We start from the raw sequence: 20,838 nt of genomic DNA, 5'->3' as shown, positions 1-20,838 counted from the left end.
CAGCTTTCATCTGCTGCCCAATTCAGGACTTTTGTGTTTGCACCTTGCTAAAATTCCCATTAGGGAGATAAAAGTAGTATTGGAATTGGCCCTGCGCCTTGATATAACTTGCAATGACTCTAAAGTTACATGTGTATTCCACACACACACACACAAACACAATACATACTCACATACGCATACTATATATACACATATACGTATGCATGTTTTTGAAAAGCCTAAGAACCTTCATGAGTTTCTTGGTGAAATAACTGATCTTCCATTTGTTCTTATACATTTGCTCAAATTTTGTATTTGCATCAGTCCAGCAGCTTTAGAGTTGTACAGAAGCACAACTCCCACTTGGCTGTGTGAGAGTGCTAACATTTCTGCCTAAATCGTTCTTAGGTGCAATATCTGATGTCTTTTTCCAGATCTTCAATGCTTATCCCTATAATGCTATAATTTTTTTTTTATTGTGTTACTGGCCCAGCGCCAAAGCTGCTGTTGTTGGGACGCATATTCTACGCTTTGGTATTTGAATATTATGCATTGCTTTCTAGCTTTACTAAAGGTAGGTATCAAAGTTACCAAGGTTTTTGGATTTGCCAAGGCCTAATAGCCAAGTTTTGATATATGAAAAAGGGTGCACGTTATCTGTGCTATTTTGACTTTCATTACATTATAAAAGATAATTGTTTTAGAATGGAAAAATTAAGAGATGTGTAAGCTTTCAAAGATGATGTGAGCACTAATGTGATGTCTAGCATGAGAGAGATTACTCTCATCGGTCTTGTCCCCTTTTTATTACTATGGCTGGGGAAAAAGGAAAAGAGCACGTTTGATTTTATGACCTGGAAGACAAGCTTTGTGTGTGTGTTGTGTGTGTGTGTGTGTGTGTGTGTGTGTGTGTGTGTGTGTGTGTGTGTGTGTACATCACATAATGACATAGCATTGACCATGCTTCCTTTTTCAAATGTATTTTGGCAGCCTAATATATTTTTGTGCCTATATTCTTTAAAGAGTAACTTGTATCTGTCAAATAGAAAATATTTCAAGGTCCATTAGGTGATGCTAACAGTCACAATGAACAAACATTTGAAAGCTGAAATATACTTCAAATATAGTTCTTTTGTGTAAATTATGTAGTAGGCTTTGGTATAAAGTATTTTAGTTATTTCTGCAATATAGTTTTTAACTTTTTACAAATAAGCATCAACTCCATCATTAATTTTCTTTATGAATTGATGATTTGAAAGGTGATAGCTAGCACACAATTATTTTCCCTGGTAAATTAGATCTAATTATTAGCAGAAGCCTAATGGGTTTCAACTAATTGGTAGGAGACAATTTTTCAGGTGGGGCATGGGCTGTGAACATTGCTGTTTTGAACTGGAGGTCTCTGTCACTGAACACCTAATTTCTACTGTGGACTGTCATGTCACTGCTTCTTGACACTCTACTGCTTACACATCATAATTTCAGAAACTCTTCAATCCCCACTCTTTCCTGAAATTGGAGGCTGTGACATGCCTTTCTAAGAAGTTTCTCATGATCACAAAACGGTAGAATGGTGGACGTAAAGTATAAACACACTAGGTACCTGAGCCAGAGAAAACAAACCCGTGTGGGTTATGGTCTCCGAGTTTTCCTTTATCTGGGAATGGTTAGACACTGGAAAGGCTTGTGTTTACTGGCTGTTACTTGACAAAGAAGGCAAAGCTCATAATTGGTAGTTTAAGAGTTGAACATGGACTTTGGAGTGTGCTTATTTTGGTAAGTTAAGGTCTTTAAAATAATTTGACAGTATTTTAAAATTAGCTACCTTTGCATACACTTTCAGAGGTCCCACGTTTCTTGAAAAACCAGGATAGACTTGCTTAATTTGGATATGGTAAACTCTCTCTCTTTAGGCACAGTGCCACCACCCACTTATGTCATCCAGACCTGCTTCCCTGATGTATTGTACCCCACACATTCCCCAAAGACATTTGGGCTTATGAATTCTGGCTCTGGAAATAGCCCTCATAGGCTTAAACAGTGGTATAGTCCAAGCTGTAACAGTTTCCATTTTACAGGAAGCCAGACAGCAATCTCGAATTACCAGGTGCAAAGCATTCCTAATAAAGCTCAATTCTGATCATTGTTCAGACATTGAAACAAACATTATTATCTGCAGTCACTCACTCAGTTTTATACTAAACCTTAAAGAACAGTTGCTAGATGACTTTTTGTGGGTAGGGGAGGTTACAAATGTCAGTTTTAAAAGACAGATACATCGTCTAAGAACTGATATCCTATATTCTTTCTTTGTTTTCAGTATTTATTTATTGTTTGCATGCTTTTGTTTGTTATTTTATTTAGAATACAAAGTGATGGGTTGTATTATGATCTTTTCATACATATATATAATTTTACTTTGTTCTTGTTTGTCCCTCTTTGCCCCCTACCTCTTCTTGCCAGTACTTTTCTTTCCTCTTTGAAAAAACCCCTACTTTTGCTTTCCTGTTATATATATTCCACTATCCTTCCTTTTCTCTTCTCCACCCTTTAGGCCTTCTCTTCTTTCCTAGTCCCTTTTCTATTCTCATGTCTAACTCACAGGAAAGGAAAGGCAGTGTGTACACATGTGAGGATCAATTGTGCTATTCAAAGTAAAGTGTGTTCAGTTTTGAGTAAGCCATCTGTGTTCTTAGTATGTTCTATGTTGTGGAGAAATTTGTGTTTTCACTGAGTATGCTTTGCAAGTGTTTTGGAAAGTTAATTGATGTTTGTATTATATTAGGAAGAAAATGCATTTTTATTGATTTACAAAGTGATTATCCCTACATTTTGTTTCTAGGCCCTTCCACTGATAAAGGGTTGATCATTAGATAGAAGGTATTATGAGAAGCCCTGTATGATGATGTGTCATCACTCAGCGACACTGAGTTTGAAAGGTTGAACCAGGAGAATCTAGGGGCAAAAACTAGTCTGAGCTTTGTAGCAAGGCTATGTCTCACAAACAAGAATGAAGAATGAAGATACTTGGGGGAGGGCACTCTTTTGAATTGATTGAAATTTTCTCCTTTGGTTGTATAAAGTAACAGTTCAGTGCTTGCATTGAGGTATCAAGGCCCCATTCACACAAATATCTCAAGAGAATAGCTTTTCTTTTTCTGATCATTTGTTTGTGTGGTTTTTCTAGGAAACTGCCCACTTACTATTTTAAGTAGTGTCAACAATGTGTGAACTTTTCTTTGTTAATCTCTCTTATGTCTTGTGCTTATCCTTAGAATTGTTTATTTACCAGATATTTCTGGTTTTTTTTTTAATGATTAGTCTTAACAGAGATCTTTCCAATTTAAAAAATTATCTTTGAATAACTTGTTTTGGTCAATCTTCTATTCTTAATCTTTCTTTGATTTTTTTCATTTTTTCCCTACTTTATTCTCTTTGATTTTACTTTGCAGCTGTGTGGTGTTAGTTAAATCTAAAATCTTTGGCTCTATATTTCCCTCTGCATACTGTTAAAATAGCTGTGTTTAATATACTCTGGTAAGTAGTATTTTTGTCATTCCCCAGGTTTAAATCTGTCTGACTATATTCCTTTTATTTTTTCTTTGGTTCTTGAATTGCTTAGTAATGACCTCATAGAGTCCAATTGTTTAGGTTTTTTTTTTTTCTATTTTAATGCTTTGGTTGCTGATTTCTGATCTAATTCCATTGCAATTAAAAGTGCTCATAAAATATATTGATCTTTTTAGGGTATTTTCCCTATATAATTCCAATATACCCATTGAATTTTCTCACTAATTTTGTAGTTTAAATATTATTCTTAATTTTTTTGTCTTTTTAGTACCAAAGCATCAAAGAAAATTAAAATAACCTAGTAGATCTATGATTTCCCCCATTTCCCTTTATTTCTTTCTGGTTCTATTATTTTAGAATTCTGCTAAAGCCTTCTAAAATTTTCTTGGTGATTCAAGTCTTCAAATGGGTAGAGACTCTTTACCTTCACTGTGTGTTTTTCCTTAAAATAGATTTTATCTGATATCTAGAAAGCTATGCCACTTTGTTTTATTTAGTGTTTATGTGGCACAATTGCTCTTCACTATTTCACTCTGTGGTTTGTAGCTGGATCTCTTGCATATGTCTTCTAACTGCAAACTTCTGTCTTTTCACAGATGAGTTTGGTTCATGAACAATTATTGTAATTATTGCAATATTTACAATTATTCCCAGCGGGTTATTTTATGGCTTGTGTTTGTTTTCTTTTTAGTATTGCTTTTTATTCTCTCTCCCTGAGTTTTTTAAGTTAAAAACTCTTTTGACTGAGGAAGTTCTTGAACTTACAACCTATCTGCTGCCAACTACTGAGCTCTGAGTTTACAGGCATGCACCACGGTGCCCTGCTATGCAGCGTTGTAGAGTGAACACATGGCTCTATGCATGCTAGGCAAGTGCTCTGCAAACTAAACTACATTCCCTGCCCCTTGGATGAGTTTTTAAGATAAATTATCTTTCTTATATTTTGGAAAGCTGTATATGGTATATTTCGAGGTTCTAGTGCCTAAAATAGGTGTCTTATATACAAGTGAATTTTAAAGTCTGAAGGTGTTAATTCTAACTGGTTCCTGAATGAAATGATGAAGGAACCAAGAACATTTTCAATCCTATCACCCCTTGCTTTTGATTATCACTGTTAAGTATTGTCCAGGGTGACCAGCATTGGTTCTTGTGGGCAGAGTTAGTAATACCACACACTTAACAATTTCTTTGCTGGTTTTGGTAACTTAGACCTTCCTGGTGGGATTCTGATCATGTTTCAAGTAGAGCCTTCAGAAGTGTTCTTCCTTAGAGGGAATTGTTGTTAAACTCACTTTAATTTTTGCTGAAAAAAATGTCTTTATTCTGTCTCTGATCTTGAAAGATCATTCTGTGGGCATGTTCTGTCTGTTGTAAACACTCCATATAAGTGGGATTATATGATGTGTCCTTTTGTGACTGACTTATTTTACATAGATTATCGTGGATTCTCATTCATGTTGTAATGTGTCAGAATTTCTTTCTGTTTATAAACTACAGAGTATTTCATTGTAGGGACTTATCACATTCTGTTTACATTCACACATTAATGAGCCAGTAGCTGACTCCACCTTTGGCTACTAGGAATAATATTGCTGCAAAATACATGTGTAGGTGTCTTTTTGAGCCATGCTTTTTAGTTCTTTCATGTGTTTAAGATATAGAGTTGTTGGATCATATAGGGTAGATAGGGATCAGGAGGAAGAATGGCATAGAAGAGGAGGGCTGGCTGAGATTTTAGATAAGGTGACCATGGCAGTATCTGCTTTTGGGAAGGCAGTGACTGATGTGTGATCTGAATGAGAATGAGCCATCTGCAGGGTAGATGAACATGAAGGAAGTTCAGTTATTTTATCAGGGAATAGCCAAGTGAAGGGCTATAAAAAGAAGAGAGAATAGTTGTTAAGGTGAGTATTAATGTCCTCCTATAGTTAGTACTTTTTTATTGAATTTGGATCTTCTATCTTGGCAAAATATCCAAAAGTTCAATATAGAATAAATCAGGTTAAAAAAGATGAACTTTCATTTTAAAAATGTCACCTTGAAAGTGTCATTTTAGAAGTATGGTAAAAGCACATATTAAAATACATTCAGTATGTGTCATGGGAATACTTCTGTGGCTCACTTGTTTATATAAGGTGCTTAACTATAGGTCTCTAAGTTTATGTTCTAGAAATTATTTTTATCCCATGAATGCTAAATACATAAAGGAAGTGTATGAACATTTGTTGTCATGTAGAATGCAGTTTACTGTAGCCATCAAGCAATCAGTAATTTACTAAATGTGACAATTTCTTTTATTCTTAAGGAATATGCAATTTAATGGTGTTAAGAACCAGAAGTGATTGTTTACTAAATTACATTTTTTATAAATTTCATATATGTGTACTATATCTCATTTCTCCCTCTTCCTCCCACAATATCCTCCCTCCCCCTCTCAAATTTATGACCTATTTTCACTGTAACATATATGAATAAATATATAAATAGAATCTGCCAAGTCTGTTTAGTGTGGCTCATATGTAAATATTTTTAGGACTGACCACTTGGTATTGAATAAATTAAAGGCTCATCCCTGGAGAAGAGTAGCTGTTCATCTAGGGTTAGGCCCTAGGGTTAGGGGACTTTCCCCATCCACGTTGGCCTGTCAGATGGTGGTGTCATTGTTCAAATCTTGTTGAGTCATATTGTTGAGATTTCATGGGTGTAGCTTCTCTGTCTAGCTAGAAAACACAATCTTGCAGCAGGACTTCCTGGTCCTTTGGCTCTTATAATCTTTCTACCCCCCTTACACACACACACACACACACACACACACACACACACACACACACACACAGGCACGCAACACTCATTATAATTAATTTTAGATAAATGTAATATGATTCCTGTGGCTTTTTCAAATATCCTTAGTGTTTTTTATTCCTCTTTCTTCCCCTCTTTCCATATTGTCTCCTTCCCAATCTCCAAAAGAAGCCCATACAATTTTCTCACTTCCTCCTTCAAGAGTATCCCACTGTTCCCTTCTCTAATAGCTTTCTCTAGTCTCACTATTGAAATTCCTTGTGTGTAATTTTGAATAAATATTTTCCATAGGCTTCATTTTATCTTCTTGAGGAAGGCCATGTTTGTTTTAAGTGGGATTTGACTAAGTATACTCTGAAATCATAGGTCATGCTTTATACAAAAGTCTGTTTATTCTTTGTGTCCAACTCAAACTCTGTTTATTCCCTGTATCTTTTCCTTATCACTTCAGAAATAATTGCTTATTTGCCTGGGTCGCTCTAACACATCATAAATGTCAGTCACAATACCGTATAGTCACATCCTTTAACCTAGCCATGTGTTTCTTAGCTTTATAACTCAAAACTCATTGAGGTCTGGTGCACATATTTGTGTTCAGATTTGTGTGTTTTCAATGTTGTGCCTGTATACTGAAAACTCAACATTTAATTCTTAATAGTTACTATCTCAGAAATGATAGCTGTGTTCAATAATACTACCATGTGGAAGTAAGTATTCCATTTAATAGCTAATTCTCCTGGTAGGAAACTCATGTTTCAGACTTTTAACAAGATGTAATTGGTCTCTTTGTCTAGCATTACATTATATGCATGACATAAATGCTTATTTGCATGACTCAAGAGAGAGATGTAAGAAGCAGTTATTTTGTCACTAATTATAAAATCATTAAAGAGGATGATTATCACTGATTTACCTCTTTGCATCTTGGATCAAAGGCACAAATTTCATAAAGATTGAGTATTCCAAGATCCATTCAGAAACATCTTTTGTGTAGTGATGTAATTTTTATCAGCCATTTAGGAGATGATGTGCCCCTTAGTGTGGTTAATCAGGATATGATGCTTACTTTGATTTGGATTTCCATATTCTCTTTGGTTCTCTATAATCCTTATTTCTCTCACACACACTTTCAAAAACTAGGTTTTCTTAAGACCTATTACTTATTCATTCATTCAAGAGCCTTATGTTGTAAAATCTACTGTGTGATAGGCACAGAGTGATGGGCATGATTTGATTTAGAATTGAGTAAGATAGACAAGGTCTCCACCCTCAAAAACCACAGATGAGAGATGCAGCCTAGGAGGTGATGGGCTGGTTCTTAAAGGGCCTCTTAGGTTATGGTAAGAAAACATCACTATCAAGGCAATAAGAGGACCCTTACTGACTTTTATATGGAGATTCAACATAAAATATGATCAGTTATAAAGCAAAGAATTTTTATCACCTGAGTTTATTCTAAAGCTGTTTTGTTATAATCCCCAAGGATGAAGAAGTCTGTTGAAATTACATCAAAGCAATAAGAAATGGTCATTTTTTTATCGGAAAGATATTAATGAATCAATATGACAATATTAAACATAGAAATTAAGTCTTTCATACAGAACATTATTAAACTCATTAGCCTGCTCATAAGGTAGAAATTAAATTTCCCCTCACTCTGAATTATATTTGATTACTGTTGCATACTTTCTATTTTATTGGTGAAAGTGTTAAATAATTTCCCAGCAGCTTATTCATGCCACTTAATACCTCTGATCAAATGTAGGTGGAACTGTACCATTTCTCTCCAGTGACTTAAAAATTGGAGATGCTTCCGTTAATTGGGAAAACAATCATCTTTGATAACTTTCCTGATCCTTCTGATACATGGGAAATCACTGAAACCATCGGCAAAGGAACATACGGGAAGGTTTTTAAAGTCCTGAATAAGAAAAATGGCCAGAAAGCAGCTGTTAAAATTCTGGATCCAATCCACGTGAGTCACTTTGAGATTTTTTTTTTTTAAAGATTGTGTTTATTTGCTTGTGTGTATGTATGTTAGTATGCATGTTCACGTGTGTGAATTTGCATGCATGTGTGTAGTATATGTGCATATGAAGGCCAGAAGTCAACCTTGGTTGTCATTCCTCAGCCTTCATTCACTTTTTTTTTTTTTTTGAGGCAAGGTTTCTCACTGGCCTGGAACTCACTACTTAGGTTAGCCTAGCTGGCCAGGGATCTGCCTGGCTCTGCCTACCCATCCACCCACCCTAGCATGGGATTACAAGCACGTTCCACCACATTCAATGTTTTTACCTGGGTCTGGGAGGTGGTAACATTGGCTTTTCCTGCATATAAGATAAGCACCTTACAAACTGAGGTATCACCCCAGGCCCTAGCTTTTATTTTTAAGGCTCTACTTTATTTTCCTTTGTATTAAACACAGTAAAAACTCTGAAAGTATCTTACACCATTTCACTCATCACAGTGTCATTCAGAAATTAGAAGCAATCTAAACAATAAGCAGAGGTCTAATTATTTGCTCCTCCAACTTATGTGCTTTGCACATGCAATATGGTGCCACAAGTTCTTAAACAAATGCATAAACACACGAGTGCATTTCTCAACAATGAATCAGTTGATTTAATAGCATTGTATTCTTTTAAAAAGTCACAGAAACACAAACTTTTGAGTCTAAAAGTTCTCCTGAAAATTTGGCTATAATTATCTGATCTCCATTTTTTTCTGCACTCACTTGGGCTTCGGGTAGTATTTCTCTTAAGACAAAATAGAGAGGATTTTAAAAAATGTTAAACTGCACAATGGTGGCAGTTAATAAGCCAGTGCTTGGAGGATGGGGGGTGAACAACTCAGAAGGCTATACCCCTGAATGAAGAGCTAGAGGCAATTATTGACTTCTGAGAGAGGGAAAATCAGTCTTCTCTAGGGATGAGCCCTTGATAAGTTGTCCAGTTCCAAGTGGTCAGCCCTAAATAGATAGGGACAATACTATATGGTCTAGGCAGGTGTGTGTGTGTGTGTGTGTGTGTGTGTGTGTGTGTGTGTGTGTGTGTGTGTGTGTGCATGCATGAGAGAGAGAGAGAGAGAGAGAGAGAGAGAGAGAGAGAGAACTCCTAAGTAGAGAAGAACTCAAGAATTTGGGAGGGAGCGGGTAGAGTTGGAGGATGGAGGCAGGTGTAAAAATTATATACGTACAGTACTTAAGTATGAAATTCAAAAAAATTAAATAAATTTAAAAGGTGGCATGTGTTAATAAAAGTTTTCATAGAGAAAAATATTAAATTTCTCTCAGAAAAAGTAGTTTTCTGATTTGCCTAAGTGTTTCTATAGCAGAAATGGTGTTGATTTAGCGGGTGAAATTCCTCATTGAAGAATGAGTTTCCTCTAGAGTCCTGGTGTTCTCTCTTGAGTCACTAGTAGTGATTCCCCACACTGAACTGTACCCACCCCCAGGCTTGCTGTGTTTAGAACAAGTATTGTCAGTGTGGGAATGTATGAGCCTCCTAGAAATAACTAAGTCTCCCATAACACACATGTAAGCAGAATGAGCTCAGAATCATATAATCCCCCAAATTCTACTGAGAGTCACTTCTCAGTAGAGTGTTAAGGGAATCTTGAACTCATGGTGGAAGCCTGAGGTGATGGAAATGATAAAACAAGGAGGCCACTTCAAACCTGAGTCTTTGACATGGCTTGCCTGCTAGCATAGGGTGCTACAAAACTACCTAGTTCTTTATTCATCTTTGTAGTGGTTCTAGTTTGATAATTTATTTGTGCTTGTGTTTTCTTTGTGCTGTGCTGACTCTGAGATTCTGTAGGGAAACAATGAGGGTATTACATGTGACTGTTAAAGCAGTACCGTTAAGATTTTCTCTTATGTTCTACAAGTTGCTCCACATAGACATGGTGTTCTAGAAACATGCCCCAATAGTTCTCCAGCATTTTATTAACTCATTCTCCTTCTGATGGATAAGCTCTTAGTTAACTTAGGCTTATATTGTATCATATAATTTAGTTCCAATCCAATGTTCTAAATAGGAGTTTATTGCCTGTATAATGGGTTTTTGATAACCTCTAAATATACTGTGTGTTCTGGACCAAAGGAACTAACTTTTCAGTCTTTTTATTTATTTTAAATCGATGTCTTGGTCATTGCAATCAAATCACTAATAATGAATTATACTGGCTGGTTTTGTGTCAACTTGACACAAGCTAGAGTCATCAGGGAGGAGCCTCAGTTCAGGAAATGCCTCTATAAGATCCAGCTATAAGGCATTTTCTCGTTTAGTTATCAATGGGCAAATGCCAATCCCACAGTGGGTGGTGCCATCCCTGGGCTGCTGGTCCTGGATTCAATAATAAAGTAGACTGTGCTAGCCATGAGAAGCAAGCAGGTAAGCAGCACCCCTCCATGGGCCTCTATATCAGCTCCTGCCTCCAGGATCCTGCCCTGTTTGAGTGTCTGTCTTGATTTCTTTCAGTGATGAACTGCAATGCTGAAGTTTAAGTCAAATAAACCCTTTCCTCCCCAACTTGCCTTTTGGTCATGGTGTTTTGTTACAGCAGCAATAGAAACCCTAGCTAAGGCAAGTACAAGTGAAATCATCTGGAGTAGTTCTCCAGTTGCATGCAGCAATAGCCTTTTATTTCTCCCTTTTATAATTCAGTTAAACTAATACGGATTGAGATGCATTGAATTAGTAGAAAAAAATGGTAAACTGTAAGGAGACTTTCCAATACATGTTACAAAGCACAGTACCAAGGACTGTGACCTTGCTTTAATGGAGTTAAAATTCTCTATTTAGTATCCTAATATAATTTGATTAGCATCATTGTGTTTTCTCATAGTTCCTTTGTATGACCTGTTTTAACCTAGGATATTGATGAAGAGATTGAAGCGGAGTATAACATCTTAAGAACACTTTCTGACCACCCGAATGTGGTCAGATTCTATGGGATTTACTTTAAGAAGGACAAAATAAATGGAGATAAGTTATGGCTGGTCCTTGAGGTGAGTACACAGCTTTACTTGAGTGATGGGGATTTGTATTGTGGTCTTGGAATGGCTTTGTGTTGATGTCACATCCGCAGCACACAAAACCAGTGTTCCTTACCTCTGTTGTCCTCAGTATAATGTTGTACAGTTTAGGCATTGGCCTCTTAGACGCATCAGGATACTAAAAGTCTAGGAAGACCACCAAAGATTAAAAGAAAACAAGTCCATGATAAAAGACGAGTGAAACAAAGATTATTTTGTCCTACAGAAAAAAATGAATTACAAGGGAATCTCATTATGATGCATAATGCATAATATGCATTTAAAAAATATTTGGGCAGGGGATAGTGGTGCATATCTTTAATCCAAGTACTTGGGAGGCAGAGGCAGGTAGATCTCTGAGTTCAAGGCCAGCCTGAGTTCCAGGACAACTAAAGCTACACAGAGAAACCCTATCTCAATAAATAAATAAATAAATAAATAAATAAATAAATATTTAATTCAGTTACGACATGACTGAAGTTCTGTGCCAGGGTTAGGGTGTAAGAACAAATTAAGTAAAGCCTCCTTAGAAATATCTGTGGTCTTCTTGGATCTTTATTGAAGCTAATAGCTTAACTACAGAACTATCGACAATCATGAAGAGAAAACCTTGCCCTAAATGGTTTTCTGAGTAAATTGCTGTGGGCAGCAGTGAACTCTGCACTTTGGAATCCCTAGAGTGTGCTTTCTTGTAATGTGCAGTCTGTTCCAAGACAGGCTACTGAGAGCCTGCCCCTCCCTAAGGTGACAGTACTAGAACTCATTTTTTTCATGATTCAAGTAATCATTAGTTCAAACAAAAATTCCAAGAAATTTTAAAAGTCACTTTTTGGGCAGCAGAATGACTCAGAAGGTGAAGGTGCTTCCACCAAGTCTAATAGCCTGAATTTGATAATTGGAACCCACATGGTGGAAGGAGAGAACCAACTCCCAAAAGTTGTCCTCTGACCACAGCCTTTGTTTGACTAAGTAATGGCATAATATTTTCTGTGTTGGTTACTATATTAGCATTTGATTATTTCTTGGGAATATGTTTGCTTTACTGAGAAGAAAAATAGTGCAACATAGACTCTATCTTCAAAACAAAACTGAAATGAAAAACAGACATGTGAACAACAAGAAACAACAGCAAAAGCAGGCAGTCCAAAGGCCTGGTAATATAATGTCAACATGTTGATCCAGCATACTGGGACCACCCTGTCCTATTCAGTTCTGTGCTCTTGATATTTTGTGATACTGTTCCTAGAAAACTGACTAAGCCTCTCTAGCCTCATTGGAAAGACTCCATTTAACCTTGAGACCTGTGTGCTCCTGCCCGAGTCTGGAGATCTACCTGCATCTGGTCTCTAATGTTTCTCTACTGCTTTCCCTGGGTGGAGCTTATATTCTGATCCTTGGCCGCCTCTGTCCAAGTTAATTACTCTACTGATGTCCTTGATTCCTTCTGGTTGTTTCTAAGGGAAATGGATACCCAGTCTCTTACCAGAGAGTATGAGGCACACCAGGCAGGCTCCCAGGTGCTGATACTCTGTGTGTTGGATGTGAGGGTGTCCAGTCTTATGATTGGACACTGCCAGGTGATCCCTTGTTTTCTGACTCTTGCCCTCTGCATATCCACTTACCTTCTCTGGCACTGTGTGGGTTAATCTATTCTGGGAGCACCAAGGAACCTCAGAGAGCCCTTCAGTTTAACATGGCTTTCTCTGCTTTGCTACATCAGTCCCAATGTGCAGATATGATTTCATATTGGAAGAGTTGGGATCTCCGGCCCATTGCTCTCCCATTTTATGTTTTCTTTGCATCTTAGACTTTGTTTTTATTCCTTTATTAGCACTTAAATAGATATTCGTGAGTAAGAGGAAATTAACCTGTCTTTCACCTGCAACCTTTAATTATATTATAGAACCTTCAAAACTATAAAATAATATTTTAAAGAAGCTGTTCAGATTCTGTAGCTGTGTGTTTTGTTATATGACATTTATAAAATTGAAATCATTGCTCCTTAGTATTAGACAATTTATAAAAAAACATTTTATATTTTTCTAGTATGAGATAGCTTTATATCTTACTTTAAATTACATACTACACAAAGCTCAACTTTTATTCATCTAAATTTAATTATCCAAGCAATAGAAAGCAAATTATGAACCTAAATCTTCCTGCCCTACATAAGTGAAGAACCTTAGTGTCTTTACTTCAGTTTTGCATTTATATATCTGAGCTGTTGTGCTGTATGAACCCTTAAGTCTTGAATGAAATTGTGCACACACATCACATATTTTCAGTAGTGTGTGCTGATCTTTGCAAACAAATCAGCAGTGGAATGGAGATCTGGGCTCTCTGACTGACATGGAACTCTATGGGCAAGGAAGCAAGCAAGCTATGACATTTTTTCCCAGAACTCAAAAAATATTAAATAAGATCAATTCTTGCCTTTTAGCCTGCCAATCTTCTATTCTAATTACAGTGGATTTTTAGTATAAACCCTTGAAATTGGGGTTTATTTTAATTGAATTGAAGACTCCTGGTGATAGTTATGTGTGTTTGGGGTTTTTGTTCTTTTTTTGTAATTTTTATTAGTTCAAATTAGGAGCAAGCTTGTTTGACATGTCAATTCCTTCTCCTTCTCCCTCCCCTCCCCTCCCCCTACCCCTCTCCCCCTTTCCCTGATCTATCCCCTACCCCATCCATCCTCCACTCCCCAGGCAGGGTAGGGCCCTCAATGGGGCTCTCCAAAGTCCACCACATCACCCTGGGCCGGGCCTAGGCCCTCCCCCATGTGTCCAGGCCAAGAGTGCATCCCTTCACGTGGGATGGGCTCTCAAAGTCCCTTCTTACACCAGGGAAAAATACTAATCCACTACCAGGGGCCCCCTAGAGTGTGGAAGCCTCCTAATTGACATCCATGTTCAGGGGTCTGGATCAGTCCTGTACTGGCCTCCCAGACAGCAGTCTGTGGTCCATGTGCTCCCCCTTGTACAGGCCAGCTGATTCTGTGGGTTTCACCAGCCTGGTACCAACCTCTTTGATCTTCATTCCTCCCTCTCTGCAACTAAGTTCCAGAGTTCAGTTCAGTGTATATCTGTGGATGTCTGCCTCTGCTTCCATCAGCCACTGGATGATGGCTCTTGGATGGCATAAAAAGTAGTCATCAGTCTCATTATAGGGGAAGGGCATTTAGGTTATCCTCTCCACCATTGCCTAGATTGTCAGTTCATGTCATCCTTGTAGGTCTCTGGAAATCTCCCTAGTGCCAGATCTCACCTCGGACCTACAATGGCTCCCTCTAATATGGTATCTCTTGTCCTGCTCTCCTCTATTCTTACTCCAACTCAATATTTCTGCTCCTATATTTCCTCCTCTCCTCTCCTCTTCTCCTCTCATTCTGGCAGCTCCCTCTCCCCTACCCTCATGCTCCCAATTAGCTCAGGAGTTCCTGTTCCTTCCAATTCCTGGGGTCCATGCATTTTTCCCTTAGAGGCCTTCATGTTTCCTAGTTCCTTTGGTGAAGAGGATTGTAGGCTGGTACTCATTTGCTCTACGTCTAAAATTCATATATGAGTGAGTACATACCATGTTTGTCTTTTTGTGACTGAGTTACCTCACTCAGGATGGTTTCTTCTAGTTCCATCCATTTGCCTGCAAATTTCAAGATTCCATTGCTTTTTTCTGCTGAGTAGTACTCCATTGTATAAATGTACCACATTTTCTCTATCCATTCTTCAGTTGAGGGGCATCTAGGTTGCTTCCAGGTTCTGGCTATTACAAACAATGCTGCTATGAACATGGTTGAACATATGTCCTTGTTGTATGTAAGTGCATTATTTGGGTATATACCCAAGAGAGGAATTGCTGGATCTTGAGGTAGACTGATTCCCATTTTTCTGAGCAACCACCATACTGATTTCCAAAGTGGTCTTACAAGTTTGCACTCCCACCAGCAATGGAGGAGTGTTCCTTTTTCTCCACATCCTCTCCAGCATAGATTGTCATTGGTGTTTTTGATTTTAACCATTTGATAGGTGTGAGGTGGTATATAAGAGTTATTTTATGTTGCATTTCTCTGATGGCCAAGGATTTTGAGCACTTTCTTAAGTGTCTTTCAGCCATTTCAGATTCCTCTGTTGAGAATTCTCTATTTAGTTCTGCACCCCACTTTTTAATTTCGTTGTTTGGTGTTTTGGTGGCTAGCTTCTTGAGTTCATTGTATATTTTGGAAATCAGCCATCTGTCAGATGTGGGGTTGGTGAAGATCTTTTCCCATTCTGTGGGCTGTTGTTTTGTCTTACTGACCATGTCCTTTGCCTTGCAGAAGCTTCTCAGTTTCAGGAGGTCCCATGGGGTTTTTGTACTTGGTATTTATTGGTGGTGGTAGTTTTTGTTGATGATGATGATGATGATGTTTGAGAGGAGGCAAAATGTTTTACTAAAATGATTTTAATAGATTAAAGAGTCAAAATGGAGTGCCACTCTGACATAATGAATCAACAGTGACTTATAGGGATCTTTGAACTTTGTTTCTGTGCTTTACTATAAGAATGAAATATCAAACACTTCCCTAATGTCTTGAGAGAAAATAATAATGTCATTTGATAAAATAGCACGATGATTATACTTTATCGTCAACTTGACTGGATTTGGGGTCCCCTGAAAACATTGCTCTAGGTGTCTGAGAGGGTGTTTCCAGATAACAAATAACAGTATAACAGAGGAGTGTCCTGGCCCCAATGTGGCTGGCACCATCCATGGCCTGGGGTCCCAGAATGAATTAAAAGGGAATCCAGAAAACACCAGTATCCGTCACTCTTTGCTTCCTGCTGAAGATGCAGTGTGACCACTTGCCTTAGCTCCTGAGCCAGGACTTCCCAGTCATGATGTGCCCTTAACTTGTGAGCCCAGTAAGTCCCTCCTCCCTGACACTGCTTTTTGCTGGGTGTTTTATTACAGTAATGAGAAAATCAAGTAATTCAAATTTCAAGAAATCTAATCTAGCTGAACTAACAAAGTTGGGGTGGGCAGAAAGAAAGTGAGAAGTTAGTAAACTGGATGTAATTATTATAACTTGAATATGTAAATTACACTAATTACCTATATACAGAAGTGGCTAGAAGTACAATTACCTGATTTATAAATGTGAATGGCGCAGGTGCTGCTTAGAGACACTTTTTAGAAAATTGGCCATGGCATCAATACTTAGTGCTACCAAATGACTGCTAATTATACCTCTTATCATAATAAAGCCCAAATAAATTATTTTGCATGAATATATACAAAGACTGTCCAAAGAGGGGGTGATATTATCCAAACAATCATGCTAACAACATTCGGCTTTTAATGTGAGTCCCAATAAAGAAGGTGTGTTCTAGAGGGGTTGAATCTGAACTTGAGTGACAGCCTTCAGGATCCATAGGCCTGCCAGGTGGGGAAGGCCATGCCAGCTTACACAAGTGCCTGCAGTGGCTTCTCACGTATAGCTCTTTCCAGTGTCAATCCAGAACTGCAATTGTTGGGATGGGAATTCTCCATGTCTTGCTTAGGGCAGTCTATTTTTTTCAGTGTTATTTGTTTTTGGATTGTCTTTTTCAGTTTTGTCACTCTTTCCCTTAGTTTCCTCCATTTTATTACTCCATAACTGTCTGAGCATGGACGATGCATGAGACTCTTTTTAGGAATTTTTTTTTCTATTTAACTGTTCTACCCAGCTCATTTTGAGTCTAAATGTTCCCCAGTTAGTGTAAGCAGTCATGGCTTCCTGGTTCCACTTAGACAAAACTACCTCATAAAAAGAGAGGGGAGTCAGGTTAGGCTGTGGCTCCTGGTTTGTCTGTTGTTTACAGGACACTTGTGGAGATTTCTGATATCACACTGTGATTATTTGTAGTGATGCAGTTATAAAGTAAGGACAGATGGTTGCGTTCATTTCATCATGCCTCATTATACAGAATCTTACTTTTGTCTGGCCTGTTTAGTAAGATAAAGGCAATGCTTTTGATTTGGAACCTCCTTAACCCCTAGTGTCTCCTGTTGAGGTCTGTATAAGGGAAAGGATAGTGTGGGGTTGAGGAGGTGAAAGTCAGATGAGGTGTCGGAATATGTTTGCCATCCAAACTAGGAGAGCAAAACAACAGTCATAACGACTTAAGTCACTGTCATTAATCCTCTGCTGCTGCTGAGCACAAAGGAAAACCTGAGATGGGACTGTAATTTCCCCTCCTTGGCTGAATGAGCAGCCACATTTTAACTACAGAAGAAAACGCAGACTCAGGAGCCATTTGCCTAGTGTGCCTTCAGCCATATTAGAGCCCAATTCAGAGCGGGACATCCTTCTGTTAAAAGAGCCGTTCTCTCCTATGCATCTCTGTACTAATTGCCCTCTCCATGGTGCTGCTGCAGAAGGCCTTGTGCTCTTCATCTCAATCGGCCCTGGTGTGTTCATTTGTAATAGTGACACTGCTTTCTCTCATGGCCTTCCAATTATAGCCATTTTTCTCTTTGAAATTATATCCCTTTCAGGAGATTAAAGACTGGCAATTACAGGTGGTGTTTGAAAGCACAAAAAAAAAATCAGTAAAATAGTTACAAAGCCTCTCAAATGTACATTGTAGATCATTAAAGCGGTCTTCATAGACCATGTGTCAGCCATTATTGGTTATTCTTGTTTCCCTTATACTTACATCTAGAAAGTAATGTAGGGTCTGTCTTGATGGGGGAAATGCAGGATGATGAAGAGAGTACAGAGTGAATGAGGATTTTCTATTTGTGCAGTATTAACACGCTAATATTATGTAGCTCGGAGTGGGTGAAAAGCCGGGGCTGTCTTTCGTCTGTGTCTGAGGAAGCCGGGCAGGAGTGGAAGCTGGCCCTCCTCTGATAGCTCAGCATTGTTCCTTCTTCCCCTTGGCAGCTCACAATTGCAGTGGAGCAGCAGACTGACAGCATGATTCCTTTCATGCTCCCAGGGCTGAAAAACCATTCCCAGCTCTCTTCGAAAAGGCTGTTATTTTGTGTGTCTGCAACAGAATAGACAGCAATTACCTGGAGTCGTTTCATTTAAGGTTTTGTTTAAAGAGCAAGATGGGGAAACAGCCTAAGTGTCCTCCTTTATGCTGTTTATCCTAGAAATGCATGAATAAAATATATAAGTCTCACTTGTCCTTCTTGCCTACTATGTAAGTCGGTGCTTGGCAAAATCACTGCTGTTTGCACGGGACAGCCAGTTTATAGTATTGCTTCAGGGACTTCAATGCTAATTTATAGATTAATAGGTTTTCTTTTTAAGTGCATTAAAACATTCTCATCTGATACATTATTTCCCTTTGTTATAAGTTCTTAGTTGTGAAGTCCCAATGTGTGATGGTGTTCCCCAAGAAATTTTAAGCATCTTAGAGTAAGAGAACTGTTCAGTATTTGGATTTAGTGGTTGGAGTTTTCAGAATACATTACAAATGAATCAGTATTATCAATAGTACCCTTAAAGCATTGGTTACTGCTAGAAATGTCACATGATGCACCTTGTGGTATGTGGGCACACATTAGGAAATGGCTTGATGCAGGAGGAACTTGGTCCTGCATCAACTTGATGTGCCATGCTTTGTTGACACCCATGGGAGGCCTGCCCCTTTCTGAATGGAGACACAGGAGGAGTGAAATGGGGAGGGGAGAGGGGAAGAGAGAGTTGAAGGGGACCAGGAGGAGAGGGGAGAGGGGAAACTATTGGGATGTAAAATAAATGAAAAAAAATAAAAAAAAAGGAAATGCCTCTTAGGTTGTGTCTGCTTCCATAATTGTTTTACTACTTATTTGGCATCTAGAATTTAATGTATTAATAATTGTATCAAAAGGTATCACACTTTAAGCAGATCCCTTGTATTCCATAGGAAAGGCTGACCTGTCCCTGTGCACACATGTGTATATGCATGGGTGCCTTTACAGAATTTACATCCAGTCATTTGTCTGTTTCCTGAATTGTAACTTCTTACTTTGGGCTGGCACGATGGCAGGTTCTCAGTAGTCAGTAGGGAGCAAGATGAAATTACATTAGAGATCATTAGCGTAGTGGTGGGGAAAAAGGCTTCAAGTAAATATTAATTATTATTGTTAGTGATATGAAGCATATAAATAGACATATTAATAGAGAATAAAAGAGAAGACCTTTGACAAGGAGGGACAAAGGAGACTCATTTTAACCTGCTGACAGAATATAGAACAATGGCTGCAGGAGCTTTGTCCTTTATAGTGTCCTCCATAGTCCATGGCTATAACAGTGTGGAGCGCTTGTACTGATGAAGCAGAAGACCCGTGAATGGAATTTCAAAGCTTATTTATTTATTTATTTATTTATTTATCTATTTATCTATCTATTTATTTATTTATTTATTTATTTTGAGACAGAGTGGTCTCTCTATTATGTAGTCCTGGCTGTCCTGGAGCTCACTGTGTAGACCAGGCTGGCCTTCTCTTACCTCTGCCTTCCAGATGCTGGGATTAAATTTGTGTGCCACCATGCCCATGTGATTCCTATCTAAGGAAAGTCTAGAAAGTACTCTTCCATGTTCTCCAGTCTGCAGAGAAATAAGCAGAGATTTCTGCTTGGGCCATGATAGTGCTTGTGTCAGCATGCAGTCGTCCACGTATGAACAGAATACTGGACAATGGGAAAGTGCTGAACATTCTCATCACTTCTTAATTCTTAGAGGCAAGTCCTACATCATAGGACCCAGAAAGGCATCACCCAGGAGGCAGGTGGGATTTGGATGTTAAATCTGCCCATAAGCTCACCTGTTTGGACACTTTTCTCCACCTGGTAGTGCTGTATAGGGAAGTTGTGGAGCCTTTAATGCATAGGGCTTAGCGACAGATACAAGACACTAAGCCAGACAATGGTCAGGGAACCAGGGCACTTCAGGATCAGAGCTCAGCCCCACCTCTTCTCCAGACGATTAGCTTCTTGCAGTGCTGTGTAGAAGCCATACCACCCACCATGCCTTCCTTTCCAGAATGAACACGCCCAAGGAGCCCTGAGCCGCCACGAATCTCTCCTACTGAAAGTCATTGCTGTCACATATCTGATGACAGTGATGAGAAAACCTGCAAATGCAGAGATCAGATCAATTCTGCCTAACTGAAAAGATTGGAAGGGCATCCATGGTTGCTGTGGTTAGAGAGCAAAGAGAAGAGGAAGCTATTCACAAAACTGCCTCCAGAAAGGCAAGATTATCTGTGAAGTTGAACACATGCAAGAAAAGTGTTTGGAAGCCAAGAAGTATGTCTAAAATACAGTATGCAAATGTTGAGCAAAGAGCAAACCAGAGGAGGAAGTAAGGAGGAGGAAGTTTGCAATCTGCACAGGATGAGTTTGCTGCCTAGCAAGGTGTTCAAGTAATCATTTACTAGGGATCCCAGAAAAGTTGTACATTAGAGGGAAGGTTAAGCTAGCCTTTAAATAA

At 38.4% G+C, this 20,838-nt stretch overlaps 1 protein-coding gene across 2 annotated transcripts in view; it reads left to right on the top strand.

Annotated features, from left to right (window-relative positions):
- The first annotated feature begins 8,161 nt into the window (after positions 1-8,161).
- The window catches only part of LOC100757928 (myosin-IIIa), a 156,434-nt gene continuing 143,757 nt past the window's right edge, over positions 8,162-20,838 (top strand). For both annotated transcript variants that reach the window (XM_027405344.2, XM_027405345.2), the window contains exons 1-2: positions 8,162-8,329; positions 11,231-11,365. In XM_027405344.2, the coding sequence (XP_027261145.1) occupies positions 8,162-8,329; positions 11,231-11,365 (303 nt within the window). The remainder of the gene's footprint in view (positions 8,330-11,230; positions 11,366-20,838) is intronic.

Source organism: Cricetulus griseus, chromosome 3 (assembly GCF_003668045.3).
Source record: "Cricetulus griseus strain 17A/GY chromosome 3, alternate assembly CriGri-PICRH-1.0, whole genome shotgun sequence".
Taxonomy (NCBI): Eukaryota; Metazoa; Chordata; class Mammalia; order Rodentia; family Cricetidae; genus Cricetulus; species Cricetulus griseus.
This window is presented reverse-complemented; position numbering and strand designations above follow the sequence as displayed.